This window comes from Dendrobates tinctorius, unplaced genomic scaffold, assembly GCF_039654945.1.
Source record: "Dendrobates tinctorius isolate UK_male_01 unplaced genomic scaffold, ASM3965494v1 ptg000019l, whole genome shotgun sequence".
NCBI lineage: Eukaryota > Metazoa > Chordata > Amphibia > Anura > Dendrobatidae > Dendrobates > Dendrobates tinctorius.
Genome location: NW_027361687.1, coordinates 70,279,065 through 70,300,475, shown reverse-complemented (window position 1 = coordinate 70,300,475; position 21,411 = coordinate 70,279,065). Strand labels below are relative to the sequence as shown.

Sequence of the window (21,411 nt, the reverse complement as noted above, 5' to 3'; positions counted from 1 at the left end):
GAGTCTGGGATTAGGCGTTCAGTAAGTATGGTAAATTAAGATTCAATAAAGGAGTCTGTAGGATTGTTTCAATTAAAGGACTTTATTCTGGCTGTGTCTTTATTTACCATATAACTATAGGATTAGTAATGGATAGGTGCCTTATAGACGCTTCTCCATTACTAATCCGTGGGCTTGATGTCACCGGACAATACAAAGGTGATATCAACTCCACAAATATTACCCCACTTGCTACCGCTACAGGGCAAGAGGGAAGAGCGAGGCTAAGTGCCAGTATTGGCGCATCTATAAGAGCTGATGTTTTTAGCCTGGGGGAAGGGGTGCCAACATACAGGGGTTGGACAAAATAAAGGAAACACCTAACGTTTTGGCATCATAATCTTCAAACATGTTATAAACATGCAAACCGAGACATATGGTAATGTTTTGTAGTTGATTATTTGTGTTATGTGATATGTGTATGTAAATTAACTGTTTGTTTTGCAGAACTGTAAGAACATTGATGAGAACCTGATACCAATGGCAGACCTCTCGGAATTTCAAAGAGGCCAAATGTTGGTGCTTGTATAGCAGGCGCTAGTGTAACAGAAAGTGCCCGAATGCTTGGCGTGTCAAGAGGTACTGTCTCCAAAGTAATGACTGCATTTGAAAGAGAAGGAAAAACGTCCGCAGCAAATCACAGGTCCGGCCGACAGTCGAAGTTGACTGAGGGAGACCGTCGGACTCTAAAGCGAATTGTGAGAGAGGAGCGCAAGACCACGGCTCCGAAAATCACTGCTGAGCTCAAAGAACACCTACATAACCCAGTTTCCACGAAAACTGTTCGTCAGGAGCTGCACAAATCTGGAATTCACGGAAGAGCTGCAATTAGAAAACCGCTGCTCTCAATGACAAATGTTTCCAAGCGTTTAGAGTGGTGTAGAAACCTCCAGAATTGGTCCCTCGAGCAGAGGAAACACGGGTATTACATACCTGGTAATGTGTTTTTTCATGAGACATGACGGCACCACGAGAGAGGGGATCCGCCCCAATGAGGACAGGAAACCTTCAAGATAAAAAGGGGCGGCTCCTCTCTCCGCATCAGTTGTTTCACAGAGCACGAGAGGAATTACGCAGGTTAGTGTACACATAAATAATACAACTTTAATACTGCTAAATTTCCGACACCAAGGGAGTGTATAATACTAATAATGCACCCAACTAATGACGTGATCAATAGGGCGGGAATATAAGGGTGCCGTCATGTCTCATGAAAAAACACATTACCAGGTATGTAATACCCGTGTTTTTCCATTCTACATGACGGCACCTCGAGAGAGTTACAGAGATTTGTATTCTCTTAGGGAGGGATCACTGCTTGTAACACTCTTCTCCCAAATGTGAGATCAGAGGTAGCAAATAGGTTTAACCTATAATGCCGGAGCGGACCAAGAGGCCGCCTCACAGGTTTGGTCTATGGGAGCGTCTGCTCTCTCCATCCCGGGCGTCATCATGGCCCTCGTGGAGTGGGCTTTATACCTTCTGGAATAGCTCTGCCTACACTGCTATATGTTAGCATAATGGCCTTTTTCACTCATCTAGCTATAGTCTGTTTAGAGGCTTTTAAGGCTCTTCCTTGCCCCTTGGAATGAGACAAATAAGGACCTCTGTATTCTCCAAGGACTCGTTACCTCTAAATACTGCAGGAGACATCTCCTCATATCTAGGCAATGAAGCCTCTCCTCCTTCTGGTAGTTAGTATCATGACAAAATAGATAAGATTATCTCCTGAGCCCTATGATATTTTGACATCACCTTGGGAAGGTATGCTGGATCTAATTTTAACACAACTCTATCGTCTATGGCCTGAGTGTAGGGAGGGTCTTATTGATAATGCGAGTGAATGCTCAACCTACTGGCCGACGTGCGTGCCATTAATAAGGCTGTTTAATGTTAGAATCCTTAGCTAATGTTGTGTTTTGATGGTTCAAACAGACTCTGTCCGAGATGACAGGAGTAAATTCAGATCCCAAGGAGGAGTAGGAGGAGTAGAGGACGTGACAGAGTCAGCTTTAGTACAGGCCTGGATAAACCTGGCCACCCACCTATTGTTTGCCTGGTCGCAGTTGAATAAGGCTGCCAGGGCTGAGACGTGTACTTTGAGGGTACTGACAGCTAACCCCAATCCTAAACCTTTTTGCAGAAATTCCAGTATTGCCCCTATCGGGACTTTCCCTTCCCGTATTGGGTCTGAGGAGATAAGAATTTTTTTACATATCCTCTTAAAAATTTTTGTAGTCACTAGTTTTCTGCTACTGAGTAAGGTGGATATTAACGCTGCTGAGAATCCCTTTTCCTCTAGTAGCGACCTTCTAAATTTCAGGTTGTCAACTGTAGCCTGGATCTCTGAGAGTGATTGAAGGGACGCTGTGTTGGAAGGTCCTAGACCTCTGTTACTGATATCACTCTTTTTGGCCAAAAAGGGAGCTATTATGAACACTCTGGCTCTGACCTCCCTGATCTTCCTCAAAACCACTGGTATGAGGCATATTGGAGGGAAGGCGTACAGGAGACCTGATGTCCACATTATCCTGAAGGTGTCTACTGTCCATGGTCTGTCTGCTGGACTTAGGGCGCAGAATTTCTGAACCTTCCTGTTGGCTTTTTTGAGGTGGAGAGATCTATACTGGGTTTTCCCAAATGTGCACTATCCATTGAGAAATGGATTTTTTTTAGGTACCCTTCTTCTTGCCTCAAGTGGTTCCTGCTCAGACAGTCTGCCTTCAGGTTGTCTATACTTCGGATATGCAGGGCCGGTAATGAGAGGGACTGGTGTTCTGCCAGAGTCATGATCTAGTCTCAAGCTGCTTAGTGGAGGCCCTTTGACAATAGCAATCACCTTCAGCCTAAAAAGGGTCGGTGACTATCTGCATCAAGGACTGAGGACGGGTGTCTCCCTGGTGGTTTACATATGCAACCACCGCTTGGTTGTCTGATAGGACTCTCACGTGGTGTCCTCTTTAAGTGTGGTAACAACTCCTCTGACTTTTTTCGATTGTTAGTTCTCAATTGTTTGAGGATAGATTTCTTTCCTCCTGGGCCCAGGGATCCTGGAGCCCTAATGTGTTTACTTTTGGAAGCAGTCACGCTCATCCAAGAAGGGCCGGTGGCCTAGGTTGGCGCCCCATCCCCAAGGACTAGCGCCCATTGTGACCACCTTGGAGGCAGTGTGTGTGTGTGTGTGTGTGTGTGTGTGCAGGGTACTCCTCTCGGGGAGGACTATCTGTAACCACCACCTGAGTGACTGGAGTACAGAGTCCAGGAGGGTGAGCTTTTGCTCTAACCGTTCCTGAAGTTCCCGGTTGTTCTGTATCACACACCCTTACCGTTCCCTTGTGTGGAACTAGGCCATTTCACTGCTGGTATGTCAGAGGTGAGGGACCCCAACATCAACATGGTCCTTCTCAGAACTATTTCTGCTTTTTTTTTTTTTATCTCCCTTGTCTTCCTCTGGGAGGTGATACTCCTGCTCCACCGAGTCCACTGTTAACCTCAAGAATTTCTAGATCATTGCTGGTTCCATTTTTTTTTTTTTTTTTTTTTTTTTTTTTGAGGTCCAGCTGCCATCCTAGCGTCTATAGTGTTTTCATCACTATTCTGACTTGATCCTGACAGTAAGGAAGATCTCTTCCCACTATTAAGACGTTGTCCCGATAGGGTATCACCAGAGTATCTTTCCCTCTGAGGTGCGCTGTGATTTTTGCGATTAGCCTTGTGAAAAACTTGAGGGCTATCACTACTCGACAGGGCAGGGCCCTGTATTGGAAGTGACGCTACTGAGACCCATCTGGACTGTCACTCTGAGACATTATGGCCTTATTGCCGGATCTGGTGATAAGTATTCTTGAGGTCTCGGAATTGTTATATAACATTTGAGGAAGGAGGAGTTCTACTGCTGGCCTTATCGTCTCCATCTTGGAAGACGGGATTATTAGATACCTATTGAGGTCTTTCCAGAATTATGATTGTCCTCCAAGAATCTATCTGGGGAGTTTTTTTTTTTTTTAAACAGGGGGGAGTAAAACTCTATCCTATCGAAATTTCTTCCAAGACATGTTTGTCTAGGAGTGAGGTTGCTTCCCCTTCCAGACTGTCTTTCTTTGAGAGGACTGCCTATGCCCTCGTAGAAGCCAGTGGTGGAATCTTAACTCCAGACCTGATCCCACAATTTTCCGGATGCAGGTGCTGAACGAGAACTTCTCCCAAGCTGGAAGGAAGTGCACCTGAGAAGGCCTGTCACTGGAAGGGTTTTTTTTTTTTTTTTTGGTGTCTTTGGAGGGCATGCTAAAGTAAAAGCCTCTCCCACCTTTGGATCGTTTGTCAGAGTGGTTTGTCTCGATCCTTATACTCTTTGCCTGTGTGTCCCCCAGCCAGCATTTTAAGCCATCCTGAACGGCGTCGCACATTAGCCAAAGCTGCTAATTTTCCTGCTAGCCTTGCTGAATCCTGCTGAAGTCTCAGCTAGGAATACTGCTGCTGCTCTTATGGCCGGTGTTGCCTCTAGGATAGTCTCCCTGAGGATTCTTTGCTCTAGCTGATCCTCCAGGTTCTTAAGGGATCTAACCACACCAGTGGCCGCCCAAGGCTGTTTTAAGACAACTATCTGTCTTTCTGTTGGAAGTTCTTTCAGGGAACCTAAATCCTTAAGGAGCGGGAAGGACTTTCTGGCAACCTTTGAGATCGCTACGTCAATTTTGAAGCCTCATCCCAGGATGAGGCTGTCTCTTCCTCAAAAGGGCACTTCCTTTACAGGGATTTGATTATCTGGAACCTCCTCACTGGTTTTTCCCATTCCCTTTTAATGAGTCCTTGCAACTGTTAGTTAATAGGGAAGGCTCTACGTTTTCCTTATAGCAAGCTTGTCGAACATGAGTTCTTGGCTTTCGCATCTACAAGCCCCATGGTAGGTTGGACTGCTTTAAAAAGCTTGTCCGTACTGTATCCTCTTTTAGGAATGTATCTTTTCCATCTGAGCTACTTTCTCAGTAGCGAGTTTTAACAGAGCTCTCCTATGGTCTTCCTGAGAGACCAATGAGGGGCTGGTCTATCCATTGCTTTGCTATCCATGTTTGTTGACTGCAAAGCCCTTCCTGATTGTAGACTTCTTACAATCAGGGATCTCCAGCTCTCAGCAGAGCGGGTGTCTCTTCCTCTACTGTTCTAACAGTACAGGTCTGACACAACCCCTTATTCCTAAGGGACTTTTCTCTTTTTTTTTTTTTTACATAAGGAATATTCCTTATTCCTAGCATTTAATTTACCCCCTTTTTAGGGACCTCCAATGCTCTACCCCACCAATGTATGTAAGAAGAGGGGAGAGAGGAGACAAGAGAGAGAGAAAGAGAACAGGCATTATTGTACTGGACTTTCTCGAAGCTCACTCACCACTCGGACGCTTCACAGGACGGGTACCGGATCTGGAGGCTGACTGGACTGTACACATGACTCCCATAGGGACTGTGGACCCCCCTTGTTAACACCATGACGATCCTCCCGTACGCTCTCCGAGCGGCTTCCACTGTAGTTATGGCGCGTCTGGCTCCTCTCATCTGAGCGAGACCGCCACTCCTGCACCTCCTAGCGGGGCTGTAAGTGCTCTGGCAAAAAAGGCTCTCAATCTTAACAAGTTAGCTGCTGCTGCTTTCAGATGAGAACAGTCACATTCAACCTAGAATGTTGGTGACCCCTGCCAGCACTTCTGACAGCATTACCCCATTTTTTTTTTTTTAATTAACTGATCACCTGGTTGATCCTGCACATGCCGGTCACCTGCGCACTACATCCGACTTGTTTGCACCCCCAGTAACCACTACTGGTGTGTGCTGATCTCCTCCCCGTGCATACCCCGGAGCGCGCCAGCCTTTCCCTCGGGTGCGCGCTCCCTTTCTACACTCGGGGAGCCTTTCCGGCCAGTTCCTGGTGCGCGTCTCTCTGAAGTTCTTCTGTCGCCCGGCCACCATCTTCTTTATGGCCCAAATGGTGACCGGCGTCCTGGGCTCAACAAGGAGGGATTCCGAGAGGGTCCTCCGAGGAGTCTTACCTCTGCCCGTGCACCGATGTGCCTCACGGGCTGCATGGCCACCACACGTCAACAGAGAGGGAGCACAAAGGTGGCCTCCGTGGACTTCTATGGGGTATGTCGGCATCTGGGAGGGTGCACCCAATGTGGTCTCCGAGGCATCAAACTTCACCTGGGCAATTGCCTCACAGGCTGTGGCCATGCACTCGCTCAGGGGGGGCATAGGAATATATGGCCCCCGAGGCGACTACCGGTACCTGGTGACGGGTGTAGCAGACCGGTGCCTGCCAGTAATCACCCGACCAAGGCCCAGGCATCCTCTTCTTTCTTCTTTCTTCCAGAATCTTCAAGAGGTTTTCATCTTGAGGGTTTCCCATCGAGGACAGGAAACCAACTGATGCGGAGAGAGGAGCCGCCCCTTTTTATCTTGAAGGTTTCCTGTCCTCATTGGGGCGGATCCCCTCTCTCGTGGTGCCGTCATGTAGAATGGAAAAACATGTGATATTCTCAGATGAATCATCGTTTACCCTATTTCCGACCTCCAGCCAAGTGTACGTTTGGAGACAGCCGGAAGAAGCATTCCGTCCAGACTGCCTTCTCCCAACCGTAAAACATGGCGGAGGTTCTGTGATGATCTGGGGTGCTATTTCGTGGAGATCCGCCCGGCCAATGATATCCCTTCATGGAAGAATTAACAGCAGAGATTATTTAGGCATTTTGGGTGACCAAGTGCATCCTATGGTTCAAGTACTGTTCCCGGAGGGGAACGCCATCTTTCAGGATGATAATGCACCAATTCATACAGCTAGAATCGTTAAAGCATGGCACGAGGAACATTGTAATGAAGTTGAGCATCTCATCCGGCCCCCACAATCCCGAGACCTCAACATTATTGAGCATTTATGGTCGATTTTAGAGATTCAAGTAAGGCTAGTTTCACACTAGCGTATGTACACGCAGCACACGGCGCCGCTAAGCCCTGCCCCCTCCGGTCATCTCCTACTAGCACACATAGCTGCATGCGATCCGTGCACCCTATCTTTAGCATAGGGTGCGCAGACCGTGCGCTCGTAGGATTTTGAGTGCGCTGCGCCCTTTTGACGGTGCGCCGAACGCACCAAAATGCAACATGGTGCGTTCGGCGCACCTCGGAGAATTGAGGCTGTAATCGCCGCCAAAAGTGGACCTACACCATATTAAACTAACTTTTGTTGATGTTTCCATTATTTTGTCCAACCCCTGTACATGGCCCCTTCCCAGGCTATTAATTTAAGCCCGCAGCTATCTGACTAGCCTTTTCTGGTTCGATTTTATAGGGGGACCTCCATGTCAATTTTTTCCTGGGTTTCCCCTGTAAACTAGCCAGTAAAGGCTAAACAAACATCTGTGAGCTGATATTAGTAGCCTGGGAACCTTTATGGCTATTGGGTCCTTCCCAGAATATTATCAGGCCTCAGCCGTCTGCTTTCCCTCTGCTGGTTATGAAAATTACCAGCGAGAGCCCACGCAGTTTAAAAATTTTTTTTAATGAAAAATAAACAGATATTGCGTTTTACACAAATTTCGTGTGTGTGTCTTTTATTTATCTCTTTATGTACCATTTTATGAATGAGGGCATTTGACTGACGCACACACACACACACACATATACATACATACACATATATATATATATATATATATATATATATATATAATCACTTATATTTGTTTTGCGTGTAAACATTATATTTGAACATGGTACGTAATGATATTATAGTCTTCAATGAATAAAAAAAAAGGTTGGACAATGAAACAAAAACGCATAAAAATCTGCATCAAAAACGCATAGAAATCGCGCAGAATTTTACAAAAGAAAATCTACAACATGCGCACATACCTTTACCATTCCTCTCATCAGTAGGGTATATTCCGTCATAGCCAGCAATGTTTGGACAATTTCAGCCTCACACTTGCTGACAAGGTCAATTTTTATTCTAATTTTATACAGCCAAAAATCTGCAGCTGAACGTCCAACGCCCAAGTGATGGAGCACCGTATACACAGGGACGGCATTTGTTAGTGTAAGTAATGTAGGCAGGTTGGTAATACCTCTGGTTGCTGCACAGTTATACACCTAACACCAGAATAGCTGTGGGTAAAGTTTCCCGACTGCAGATGCAAGATTAGGTCAGCGAGCGTGGGCTTCCTTCCTCAGTGACAGGCGAGTACTGACATAAGCAGATAAACATGAAGATGTCCTCCTTGGAAAATTGTCAACCCAGACTATAGAAGTTTCAGATGACTATAGTTTGAAAAGGGCACCACTCCCGCCGGCCCACCCATCGAGCGGCACCACTCCCGCCGGCCCGCCCATCGAGCGGCACCACTCCCGCCGGCCCGCCCATCGAGCGGCACCACTCCCGCCTGCACTACTCCTGTATCGCTGCTTAAGGGACGGGAGACTTGTGTTTATTCTTGAAAATTCATCCCTATGTCCAGACAGGTTTTACAGTGTATATATGGAAATTTCCACTTACCGACAGCAAGCAGAGATCTGATCAGTGAAACAACCAGCACATTAGAAAATGTAACATTTCACTGACAATATTAGGGTAACGTAAGGACCACCTGAACATCACTTACCCAGAATGAAGTTGTACTGTGCCAGCTGCGCTTTGCGGATCTTTTTGTTAAATGTCGTCCCTTGATCTGTATCAATGTCCACCATAAACCCCTGGTCGTGGATAATCTTATAAACCTGTCAGTAAAACACCAGCAATACTTTTGTAGTGTCAGTAATCATGGTGGACAGGACTGTAGATATGACACCTGACAACTCTGTTCTCATAGTCTTATGCCATAGTCATGTGCAGGGAAATCCGTACACGCAGGAATAGTGTCAACACTTAGATATTGATAACCACCAGCATCACCACTGATCTGCTGCCTGAAGGTCCCGCAGTGACGGGGATTAAAAAAGACAACAGCTCCATTAACAGTGCAGTGGTCGTTCTCAGGTACTGCAGCTCATCTACAATTCACTTCAATGGAAGCCAAGAAAGGCCATTACAAAATGTCTGGAGCAGCGATCTCCCAGCTCCAGTCGTAAGTGGGGATGTAGGGTTATATATCAGCACAGTATCAGAATGGGATAAAACACATACCTCTTGGGCATAATTGGCAGAAATACCTCCGGCGGGTATAACCATGACCTGGAATGGAGACAGCCAGAACGGCCTGGGCAGGAGAGAAGACAGACACCATAGGTGTCATATAAACATGACCGCCTCTTCATTCACTTCTATGGGACTGTCTGCGTTTTTGAAGTTCCATGGAAGTGAATGGCTCAGTCAGTGGTTTAACGGAGGACAACTATATCTACAAGAGACTAATACCTCATCAGTGAGGCCGAAGTCTGCGTGTGAAGCTCATCAGCTGCCCGCCAGCTGGGGAGAATGAAACTTACCACTTCCCTGCATAATTCTCAGCCAGGACTGCCATCATCCTCTCCACAGAGCCCAGCACCGCCCGATGGATCATCACAGGCCGCTCCGCCTGGCCACCCTCTTTACTGTCAGAGAAAGAAAAACAAGAAATCGTTGGTTAATTTGGGATTCACATGCATCAAGTCAATGGAAAATCTACATCTTGGCTCCCAGAGCAATCAATCAGAGGGTCTCACTACTCGGGCCCCCACTGATCAAAAGTTATGACATGTCAAGGCTCTATGGTGTAAGTGTATGCCCACTGATCATTAGTCGGAGGGCAGACAAATCTCCAAACCAGGCCTTTCCTCTCTTCAGCTTGGAAATTTGATGTAACCTGCTGCGACTTATCTAAATAAAGTAATACCGACACTTCCATGTTGTGCCTCATAAGAAAGGAGACGGGGGGCATACAACTTTCATAAACCTCGGGAACGAGGCATCATCCTCCCATCTACAACAGGCAACTTTCTCTCCTGTTCCATAAAAACACATACCCCACGTAGCTGAGGTTGAAGCGGATGGGCAGCTGAAAGTCCAGCTGGATTGTGGCGCACTGATGGTAGCGCCCCATGGCGTCTTTAATCTGGATATCAATCTGGAGGAAGAAACATAAGATACAGTTAGAGGCCACGTACTGTGGGAAGAAGCCTAGAAATGAGGAGACTATTAAAGATTAGTGCAACTCTGCTTTCCTAGAAAAATTGGATTCCTCCTCCCACCCCTCAGAAAGGGGCACCAGACTGAAACCTATGCCAACTATGAAATGTTTCATACTGACTAGCCATGAATCAAATATCTAAACTAAAACTGGCACATTTTACATGACTGATCTTTTTATTAAAACAAAAAAGAAGAAAAAGCAACCGCAAGAAAACCCAGAAGTAGTAAAAGATGACTTGGCAACGGACGTCCATGCAGGGAAAGCCGTGAGCGTAGACTGTGTCCGACAAGAACGAAGTCATTCACACAACCACAAACCAGTCATCCACACGTTGACATTTTTTTTTGCCGAAAGTGGAAAACATTAATGGCAGGAGAGCTGCGTACACAAGCAACCCACCATAGGGAGCGTGTAACCTGCTTGAATGTGTTATGTCCTCTGCCAGTTGAAGTTGGGTGGACTTGTGGCTGGAAATTTGGACACTGACCCGTGTAATGCTTATGGCCAAAGCAGGCTTTATAGTATGAGCCAGTGCTGCCAAGTGACAGACGGGTAGGTAGGCACTCTGCCAACCCCCTCCCTGGTCAGCACTCCCCCAACCCCACTGGTCAAAATTCCCCCCAACCCACTGGTCAAAACTCCCCCCAACCCATTCCCCCTGATCAGCACTCCAACAACTCCTCCCCCTGGTCAGCACTCTCCCCCCCCCCAACCCCTCCATGGTCAGCATTCACCTTGGGGCCATAAAATGCTCCATCTCCTGGATTCAGCTCCCACGGAAGACCAAAACTATTCAGACTTTTCTCCAGCTCCTAAAATAAAGAGGTTGTCAGTGATGAGATCGTCCTCCTCCCGACCTTCAGCGAGGAGAGACTGCGGCCTACCTGCTCAGCGGTCTGCCAAACACCCGGCTCTCCCATGTACTGTTCTGGGCGCGTGGAGAGGAAAAGCTTAAATGAGAAGCCAAACACTGTGTACACAGCCTGGAGGAAGTCCAGACAGCCGCTGATCTCACCTTCCAGCTACAGGGGTAATAAAAGAGGTGTCAGTATTAAAGTGAAAAAAATTACATGGAAATTGTATTGTGGGGCAGCCATTAAAGGGGTCTTCTTCTTTCACATCTATAAACCTGGACTTTACCCCTCTAACGCTACTCAGGTGGAAATCCTTAATGGATGGGCCTTATTGTCCCAATTATGGTGTTCTTGCTGCAATCAGATATAATTTTTTTATCCATTGGATGGCACAGGTGTCGTCACTTAACCACTACAGAAATTTTACTGTCATAGGGTCAGATTTTTATGTATTTTGTACGAGGATTAGAAAGTGGAGAAATGTATCCATCTTCAAAAGCCACTAGAAAAAGATTTGAGAATGAATGAGCTGCTAGAGACCCCATTGCGGTACCAGTTCGTTGTAACCATTAACTCCAATCCTGGGTTCTCAAACGATAAGTTGGCACTCGGATCCTGTGCATTAAATATAATCTCTTTTATATTATGTATCCCAGTGCGATTTCGTCCTGATCAAGCTCTTTCTTTCAGCTGCAGAGGCGAGCGTCAGAGATGACACAGATCTCGATCATTTCGATGCCACATCAGCAGATCCTGGCCACTTTGCAACTGTTATATTTTGTAATATGTATACTTTTCAACAGATGTTTAGGGTGATCTCCACCTTGCACAGGAGGATTAACCCTCTCCAAACGGGCAAAACGAAGAATAGCAAGGTTTTGCATGGTTGAGTATTGCATATTGGCTTAATTTTCTTAGAGGAGCCATTCCTAGTTTGAAATATTCTTTTAAAGTTGGCATAAAAAGGTCTAATGGGCTATCTAATAGAAAAAAAAACTACAAGGGAAAAAAACCTACGAAACAAACTGCGTTTTACAGGAGAGCAATTTGAGTCCCTGATGTAGAAAAGAACCTATGTGCAGTGGATGGAAATTACAAAAAGAACAATTATTACATTTTAAAAAAAAGTTACCCAAAGGGGTCATTTGATTACGCCAATGATCAGAATCAGGTCTTAAATTTCATAGTACTGCCCCCTGAATTTTATGTTGAAGACACATTTAAACTTCCAGATGAATGGTACTTACAACGAACTGGTACTGCAATGGGGATTCAAGCAACTCCTTCATTCTCTAATCTTTTTCTTGTGGTTTTGGAAGATGGGTACATTTCCTCACTTTCTAATACCTATACAAAATACATAAAAACATTTCTGCGTTATGTGGAATAGCCACATGAAACAGTTACTCGCGTACAAAATGAGAGGTAATATTAAATATAAATTAATCCATAAGATTAAAACCTAATTCAGATAATTGGGGTAATAAAATGACACATTTTAGGTAACTTTAAATGTGGTAATTGTTCCTTTTGTAGTTTCCCTATTAATTGTTAATGCATTCATTAATGCATTATATCAGGTTAGTATTTAATAGGTTGCAAGCCAGACACTTTGCATCACACTTATATGTGTGACTTACGTCCTATGCAAGCCTTATCTATGTGAATTTTTCCTACTAGGCAGCCAACCCCACCATGGTTTGTTAGGTGTGGGGTGGTTGTTTTTATCAGTAGTTTGCACCTGAGCTGCCCCTTGCCTCTATTAGTGGAGGCCAGCTGCATCCTGCTAGATGTGCATTTGTCATCAGACAGGTTTCTGGTAAGGCCATATCTTGTTGTGTGAGTTTTTTTGCATTTTTTCTATGTTAGCTGTTTTGATATTAGTGTTAGGGACCTGCAATATCATGAGGAGCCTTGACGTTGGCTTGCAGGCGATATCTATTTTGGCCAAAATATTAACCAATACCTCATTTAATGTGCTCATTGTATGCATTAATTTTTTTGCAATTATATCATTTTTTGCAGGATGCAGTCTGGCCTCTTTTTGTTGGCTTGGTCTATTGGGGCGTCTGTCACTGTGTGCTGCATATTTTAGTGCTGTAGCAGCCCGCCTGCTAATACTATGGGCGTCATTAATAGGTTGCAAGCCAGACACTTTGCATCACACATATATGTGTGACTGATGTCCTATGCAAGCCTTATCTATGTGCATTTTTCCTACTAGGCAGCCAACCCCACCATGGTTTGTTAGGTGTGGGGTGGTTGTTTTTATCAGTAGTTTGCACCTGAGCTGCCCCTTGCCTCTATTAGTGGAGGCCAGCTGCATCTTGCTAGCAGGGCTGTGGAGTCGGAGTCGGAGTTAGTTTTGGTTGGAGTCGGAGTCTGTAGAAATGTACCGACTCCAGCTTTAAAAAAAATGTATTAATATTTCAGAATTGAACTTTCATATGAATTTTATAAATGTTACTCAAATATATATGTTCTATCAAACTATGAACAACAGTGATAAGCAGTTCTGCTGGAGATAGAGACATTTCTTACTTCTTGTGTGTCACTGTTCTCCACTGCCCTTATCTAATCTTATACTTGGTTAACCTCATGCTGCCCCAACCCCCCTACTTACAATGTATGAAACTGAAAGTGAAAATGTGTTGCAAATTCTTAGTAGTAAAGCTCCTCCTCTAGACTAGATCATACTAGGTGTGCGTCTTCCAAGCATCTCACAGCTGCCTGCTACTCAGAAGAGGAAGACTGTAAGAAGTATTATCCTTTCAACAAACTTTGCATCAGTTAACTGTGAGTACATGAGGAATAATAACAGTATTACTGACCACTATATCAGTTGTACGACCTGGCAATAATTTTGTACAATTGTTTTTAGGAAAAACAATTGTCATTTGGATTGTGAATGCAGAATTAAAAACCTGAGAATGTCAAAGAAGCATCACATTTAATCAGCTGTATTTGAACATTTCACCATCACTCAAGATAGAAAACATTATGTCTGTCAGTGTATGACAAATGATCCAGACGAAAACAAATGCTGTGAAGCCAAGATGAGTGCATATTCAGGCAAAGATAAAAATGCTCCTACCAGAGCTTCTAATCTAAAGAGATATTTACAGCGCTTTCATCCAGAAGTACTGAAAGCAGTGGATGAGAAAGACTGCATCCAAACCAATGAACCAGTGCCCAGCTCTTCCAGCCAAACAAAGGAGCAGAGAACTTTGCAGCCATCAGTTGCAAGATATTTTGTCAGTGACAAAGTTACTGTGACAATGACAGTAGATACATTTAAAAAACGGATCATAGAGCTTGTTGTAAAGGATAGTGTGCCTATTTCATTATTTTCACGACCAGCTTTTATGTGTCTGAATGGGGAAATGGCCCGCAAGCTTGGTGTTTCTCTGGAGAGAGAGAGTATTAGAAAATTAGTAATCGAAGAAGCTTTTAAACAAATGGAAGAACTTAAAAAAACTCTCAAGGGACGCTTTCTGTTTCTTAAAATGGACGCCTGCACACGTCACAGAGTGAACTATTTTGCCATCAATGTCCGATTTGTTTGTGACAAAAATGAAAGAGTTACCAAGACATTGGCAGTAAAAGACACCAAAGCTCATCACACCAGTGAGTTTCTCCAGGTCTTGGTGGAAAAGGTTCTGCAAGACTATGAACTTAAAAAAGAGCAAGTTCTTTCTGTCGTAACTGACAATGCTTCAAATATGATAAGTACTATTAAGCTAATGAATGAGAGTAATGATGGTGACCAGCAGCTAGAAGAACATTCTGGGTCCACAGACACAGAAATGTTTGAAATAGAGGAACACAGTATTGTAACTGAGGAGCAAACTGAAGTTGCTTCAGATGAACAGCAACATGATAGTTTAGATGATCTTGTTGAAACTGTGTCAATATGTTCTTTCATTCATCACATGCGCTGTGTTGTGCATACGCTACAGCTGGCTATAAGAGACAGTCTGCAAGAAGGACATGCTGATGCACTGATTGGCAAGGTGAGAAAATTGGCTACTGTTGCCAGAACCCCTAAAGTTGACTCAATTTTGAAGAGACGTGCTGGAAAAGGGGCAATTATTGATCAAGCCACACGATGGGGAAGTACTTACTTAATTATTCAGCGCTTGGTTGAACTGAAAACCTTTCTTGTAGACATGGCTAACCCTCAACTGACGCTAAATGAAAGTCAGTGGAATCAGGTGACTGAGCTGGAAAAATTGCTAGAGCACCCATTTACAGTGACTAAAAAATTACAAGCAGAAGACTTAACTCCAGGTATTTTCTTAAAGGAGTGGAAGAACCTGATGTTTCGCCTGTCCCAAAGAGGAGGGTTAATTGCAAGTGGCATTGCTACATCAATGAAACGGATAGAGGAGCTACTATTACAAAATAACATTCTTTTGGCAGCTGTTTATGTAGACCCAATGCATCGGATTCTTCTAGATGATCAACGGCTAAGTAAAGGAAAAGAAGCTCTGTTTGAAATAGCAGTAAGGATGAAAGGGTTGCAGAACAGTCAGGAGGAACAAGAAGAATTTGGTCGTCCTGCCACATCTTCACCCTCATCATCAACTGATGAAGAATTTAATTTCGAAAAATATTTGGATCACAAGGACCGTGCAAAGCGTTCCCGCATAGAAGAGTCATCCCCATCAAGGAACACAGCAGAATTTTTCATGTGCACTAAAAGAAATTGAGAAATTTGCCCATTCATCAAAAATAACAGTGCAACAAGCGATTCCTCTGTATCCTGACATTGTCAGAGATGTTGCCCGAGTGGTTACTGCTTTGCCACCAACACAAGTTAGTGTAGAGAGGTTGTTCTCTGCTCTCAAAATAATTAGATCAGATTTGAGGGCATCCATGAAGGAGGATCTGACAGAGGCAATACTTTTTCTGAGGACAAATTTATAGATTTCTTCTTATTAACTGCATAAAAGTGTTTATTGCATATTTACATACAGTTTAGAAAAGTTTATAAAAGTTATTTGCTATATTCTAATTGTATTCTAATAAATGTAGTTTTTGCTCTAAGTGGTCTGATTACTTATATGATGGTGAGAAACTGAATAAGCACGATGTTTAATATTTTACAACAGTAAATTTGTTGTTATGAATTGGCCATTTATGAAGGAGTCGGAGCCGGAGTCAGAGTCAGAGCCTGATAAAATCCAGGAGTCGGAGTCGCAACTGTGGCTTACCGACTCCACAGCCCTGCTTGCTAGATGTGCATTTGTCATCAGACAGGTTTCTGGAAAGGCCATATCTTGTTGTGTGAGTTTTTTTGAATTTTTTCTATGCTATTACATCAGGTTACTCATTTTTTCTCCTGAAAAATCAGTTTGCTTTGTACTTTGTTTTAGTCTGACCTTATGGTTTTACGCCATGCCGCATTGGGACCCCTAAAAGCATTGTTACAGGTGAAACGATTGTAGTCCACACTTTTGGAAGTGCACTGAGCAGCAGGGTGGTGTGCTGGTAAAAGGGAAAAAAAAATCTTTTAAATCTTCTGCCTGAGCGAGTGTGAACGAGCTGAGTGTGACCAGAGTATAAGTGCGAACTGTGGTAAGTGTGTGACTTGAGATTCAGTGAGTTTCCAAGGGAGGTATTACTGAATTGCTGTTGTATTTTATTAATACTTTTTATTTATTTTTGCTTATCTTTTTGTCTGGTGCAATCCCCATTAGGATGTGCTCCACTATTGCCAATGCCATTCAGTGCACGTCTTGCCGCATGTATGAAATCCTTGAACAGCCGGTCGAGGGTGCATACTGCTGTGCGAGATGTGAGCACGTTGTGCATTTGGAAGCCCAGATACTGGATCTAAATGTGCAGCTGGCAACACTGAGATCCATAGACAATATGAAAAGGAGTCTTCTGCTCACTGAGCAGACGCTCAATGGGATAGATGAGGGGGGGGATGCAAGGTTGGAGCTGCAGGACAATGAAGCAGCTAGCTGGGTGACAGTTAGAAGGCGGGGTAGAGGGAAGAGCACCAGGGAGGCTAGTCCTGATCTGGCACACCCCAATAAGTTTGCTAAGTTGGCAGATGAGGGGAGTGTCAGTACAGGAGTAGCGTTGCTGCAGCAAGGCATGTCCTCTGAAAGCCAGAGGAGTGTCTGCTCCAGTTAGGGGGAAATAGGAGAGCAGGGCAGGCCAGACAGGTTCTGGTAGTGGGACACTCAATTATTAGGGGAACAGATAGGGAAATCTGTCACAAAGACAGGGATCGTCGAACGGTGTGCTGCCTACCTGGCACTCAAGTCCGACACATCGCTGATCGGGTTGACAGATTACTGGGAGGGGCTGGTGAGGATCCAGCGATCATGGTGCACATTGGCACAAATGACAAAGTTAGAGGTAGGTGGAAGGTCCTTAAAGCTGATTTCAGGGAATTAGGCTGTAAGCTTAAAGCAAGGACCTCCAAGGTGGTATTTTCGGAAATACTGTACCACGTGACACGCCGGAGAGGCAACAGGAGATTAGGGAGGTTAATAAGTGGCTCAGGAATTGGTGTAGGAAGGAGGGGTTTGGGTTCCTGCAGAACTGGGCCGACTTCTCAGTTGGCTACAGGTTCTACGCTAGGGATGGGCTGCACCTCAATGGGGAGGATGCAGCTGTGCTGGGGGAGAAAATGGCTGGAAGATTGGAGGAGTGTTTAAACTAGGGACGGGGGGGAGGGTATTCCTTTTATAGGAGGGGAAGACAGTGCAGATAGAGACCTGGGCAGAAATAATGAAATTGGGGGTGGGGGTGGCATGGGGGGTGGGGTTAGAACAGTTAATAATTTAAGAAAGAATAGAGGTACAGAGAGATACATAAAGTGCATGTACACTAATGCCAGAAGCCAAAATGGAGGAATTGGAGTTAATGTTGTTGGAACATAACTATGACATTGTGGGGATATCTGAGACATGGCTGGATGAGAGCCATGACTGGGCGGTTAATTTACAGGGCTATAGTCTGTTCAGAAATGACCGTACAAATAAACGAGGGGGAGGCGTGTGTTTATATGTAAAATCATCCTTAAAACCCATCCTTCGTGATAATATATATGAATCTAATGAAAATGTAGAGTCCCTGTGGGTGGAAAAAAGGGGAGGGGGGAAAAATAATAAATTACTGATAGGGGTTTGTTATAAGTCTCCAAAAATAATGGAAGCAACAGAGAATATCCTCATAAAGCAAATAGATGAACCAGCGACTCAAGGAGAAGTCATTATTATGGGGGACTTCAACTACCCTGAAATACATTGGGGAACCGAAACCTGCAGTTTCCAGCAAAGGTAATAGGTGTCTGACAACTATGAGAGAAAATTACCTTTCACAACTGGTTCAGTACCCAACAAGAGGGGGGGCACTGCTAGACCTAATATTAACCAACAGGCCAGACCGCATATCAAATGTAAGGGTTGAGGGTCACTTGGGTAATAGTGATCACAAATTAATAAGTTTTCATGTATCCTTTAATAAGATGTGTAGTAGAGGGGTTACAAGGACACTAAACTTCAGGAAAGCAAATTTCCAACGGATGAGAGATGATCTTGGTGCAATTAACTGGGACGATATCCTGAGACATAAAAATACACAAAGAAAACGGGAGACGTTTATTAGCATCCTGAATAGGACCTGTGCACAATATATACCGTATGGGAATAAACATGCGAGAAATAGGAGGAAACCACTATGGCTAAATAGAGCTGTACGGGGCGCAATAAGAGATAAAAATAAAGCATTTAGAGAATTAAAGCAAGTAGGTAGTGATGAGGCATTAAATAAATACAGAAGATTAAATAAATTCTGTAAAAAGCAAATCTAGACAGCAAAGATTGAGACAGAGAGACTCACTGCCAGAGAAAGTAAAAATAATCCCAAAATATTCTTTAACTACATAAATAGTAAGAAGCTAAAAAATGATAGTGTTGGCCCACTTAAAAATAGTCTGGGTGAAATGGTGGATGAGGAAAAAGCCAATGTGCTAAATGACTTTTTCAACAGTATTAAGGCCTGTTTCACACTTGCTTTTTTTTGCAGCGCGTTTTTCCCGCAAAAAAACGCATTGAAAAACGCATACAAAAGCATACAACTGCTGCGTTTTTTTCAAGCATTTTTATGAGCATGCATGAAAAAAACGCAGCGTTTTTAAGCGTTTGTATGCGTTTTTAGTGCGTTTTTACCGCGTTTGCGTTTTTTTCCAACATTAGGTGGCCACTCACACTAACCCAAACCATGACTTTACTAACCCTAACCCTGACCCTAACCCTAACCCTGACCCTAACCCTAACCCTTAACCAAACCATACTTAACCTTAACCCTAACCCTGACCCTAACCCTAACCCTGATCCTAACCCTTAACCAAACCATACTTAACCTTAACCCTAACCCTTAACCAAACCATACTTAACCTTAACCCTAACCCTAACCCTAACCCTTAACCAAACCATACTTAACCCTAACCCTGACCCTAACCCTTAACCAAACCATACTTAACCCTAACCCTGACCCTAACCCTGACCCTAACCCTAACCCTTAACAAACCATACTTAACCCTAACCCTGACCCTAACCCTTAACCAAACCATACTTAACCTTAACCCTAACCCTGACCCTAACCCTGACCCTAACCCTTAACCAAACCATACTTAACCCTAACCCTGACCCTAACCCTGACCCTAACCCTTAACCAAACCATACTTAACCCTAACCCTAACCCTGACCCTAACCCTAAACCCCCTTAACTAACCCTAACTTTACCCAAACCCCTAAATTCCATTGTCTAAACTAATGGTAAAAAAAAAAACGCAAGTGCAAAAAAACGCATACATAAGCATGCCAATGCGCACATATGCTCACCATAGACTTATAATGGGTGTCTTGCTGTAAAAAAACGCATTGCGCGCGCATGCGTTTTTTTGAGGCAAATCGGACGCACAAAAAATGCAACAAGTTGCATTTTGTGCGCCCGAGCGCATACCGCAAAAAAACGCATGCGCGGTAAAACGCGTACAAACGCATGTGTATGCGCACATAAGCGCATCCCATGCAAAGTATAGGAAAAAAAAACGCATGCGCTATTTAGCGCTAAATTACCGCGAAAAAAAACGCAAATGTGAAACCAGCCTTACACATGAAAATTCCATGACGGATAACATGATCAGGGATAAAAATTCTCCATTAAATGTCACCTGCTTAACCCAGCAGGAAGTACGGCGGCAAAAAATCACTAAAATTGACAAATCCCCGTGCCCGGATGGCATACACCCCCAAGTACTGCAGGAATTAAGCACAGTCATAGATAGACCATTATTTTTAATCTTTAAAGCTTCCATAATAACAGGGTCTGTATCACAGGGCTGGCGTATAGCAAATGTGGTGCCAATATTCGAAAAGGGGACAAAAACTGAACTTGGAAATTATAGGCCAGTAAGTTTAACCTCAACTGTGGGTAAAATCCTGGAGGGTTTTCCAAGAGATACTACACTGGAGTATCTGGAGAAGAATAACCTCATGACCCAATATCAACATGGGTTTACAAGGGACCGTTCCTGTCAGACTAATGATAAGCTTTTATGAAGAGGCAAGTTCCGGACTGGACCAAGGGAATGCAGTGGACGTGGTGTACATGGACTTTTCAAAAGCTTTTGATACGGTGCCACAGAAAAGGTTGATACATAAAATGAGAACAATGGGGATAGGGGAAAATATGTGTAGGTGGGTTAAGAGCTGGCTCAGGGATAGGAAACAAAGGGTGGTTATTAATGGAGCACACTCGGACTGGGTCACGGTTAGCAGTGGGGTACCACAGGGGTCAGTATGGGGCCCACTTTTTAACATTTATTAATGACCTTGTAGGGGGCATAGAGAGTAGAATTTCAATATTTGCAGAGGACACCAAACTCTGCAGGGTAATCAATACAGAGGAGGACAATTTTATATTACAGGAGGATTTATGTAAACTAGAAGCTTGGGCTGATAAATGGCAAATGAGCTTTAATGGGGATAAATGTAAGGTCATGCACTTGGGTAGAACGAACAAGATGTATATGTGCTTAATTGTAAAATACTGGGCAAAACTGTCACTGAAAAAGACCTGGGTGTATGGGTGGACGACAAACACATTTAGTGGCCAGTGTCAGGCAGCTGCTGCAAAGGCAAATAAAATAATGGGATGCATTAGAAGAGGCATAGATGCTCATGAGGAGAACATAATTTTACCTCTATATAAGTCACTAGTGCGATCACACTTAGAATACTGTGTACAGTTCTGGTCTCCGATGTATAAGAAAAACATAGCTGAACTGGAGCGGGTGCAGAGAAGAGCGACCAAGGTTATTAGGGAACTAGGGGGTCTGCA

The 21,411-nt window shown here is 44.1% G+C and overlaps 1 protein-coding gene across 3 annotated transcripts in view; it reads right to left on the bottom strand.

Moving 5' to 3' along the window:
- TARS2 (threonyl-tRNA synthetase 2, mitochondrial) overlaps positions 1 to 21,411 on the bottom strand; it is a 76,934-nt gene that overhangs the window by 1,520 nt on the left and 54,003 nt on the right. For all 3 annotated transcript variants that reach the window (XM_073567224.1, XM_073567225.1, XM_073567223.1), the window contains exons 13-18: positions 11,074 to 11,211; positions 10,924 to 11,001; positions 10,023 to 10,123; positions 9,507 to 9,611; positions 9,205 to 9,277; positions 8,684 to 8,798 (exon numbers count right to left, since the gene is read on the bottom strand). In XM_073567224.1, the coding sequence (XP_073423325.1) occupies positions 8,684 to 8,798; positions 9,205 to 9,277; positions 9,507 to 9,611; positions 10,023 to 10,123; positions 10,924 to 11,001; positions 11,074 to 11,211 (610 nt within the window). The remainder of the gene's footprint in view (positions 1 to 8,683; positions 8,799 to 9,204; positions 9,278 to 9,506; positions 9,612 to 10,022; positions 10,124 to 10,923; positions 11,002 to 11,073; positions 11,212 to 21,411) is intronic.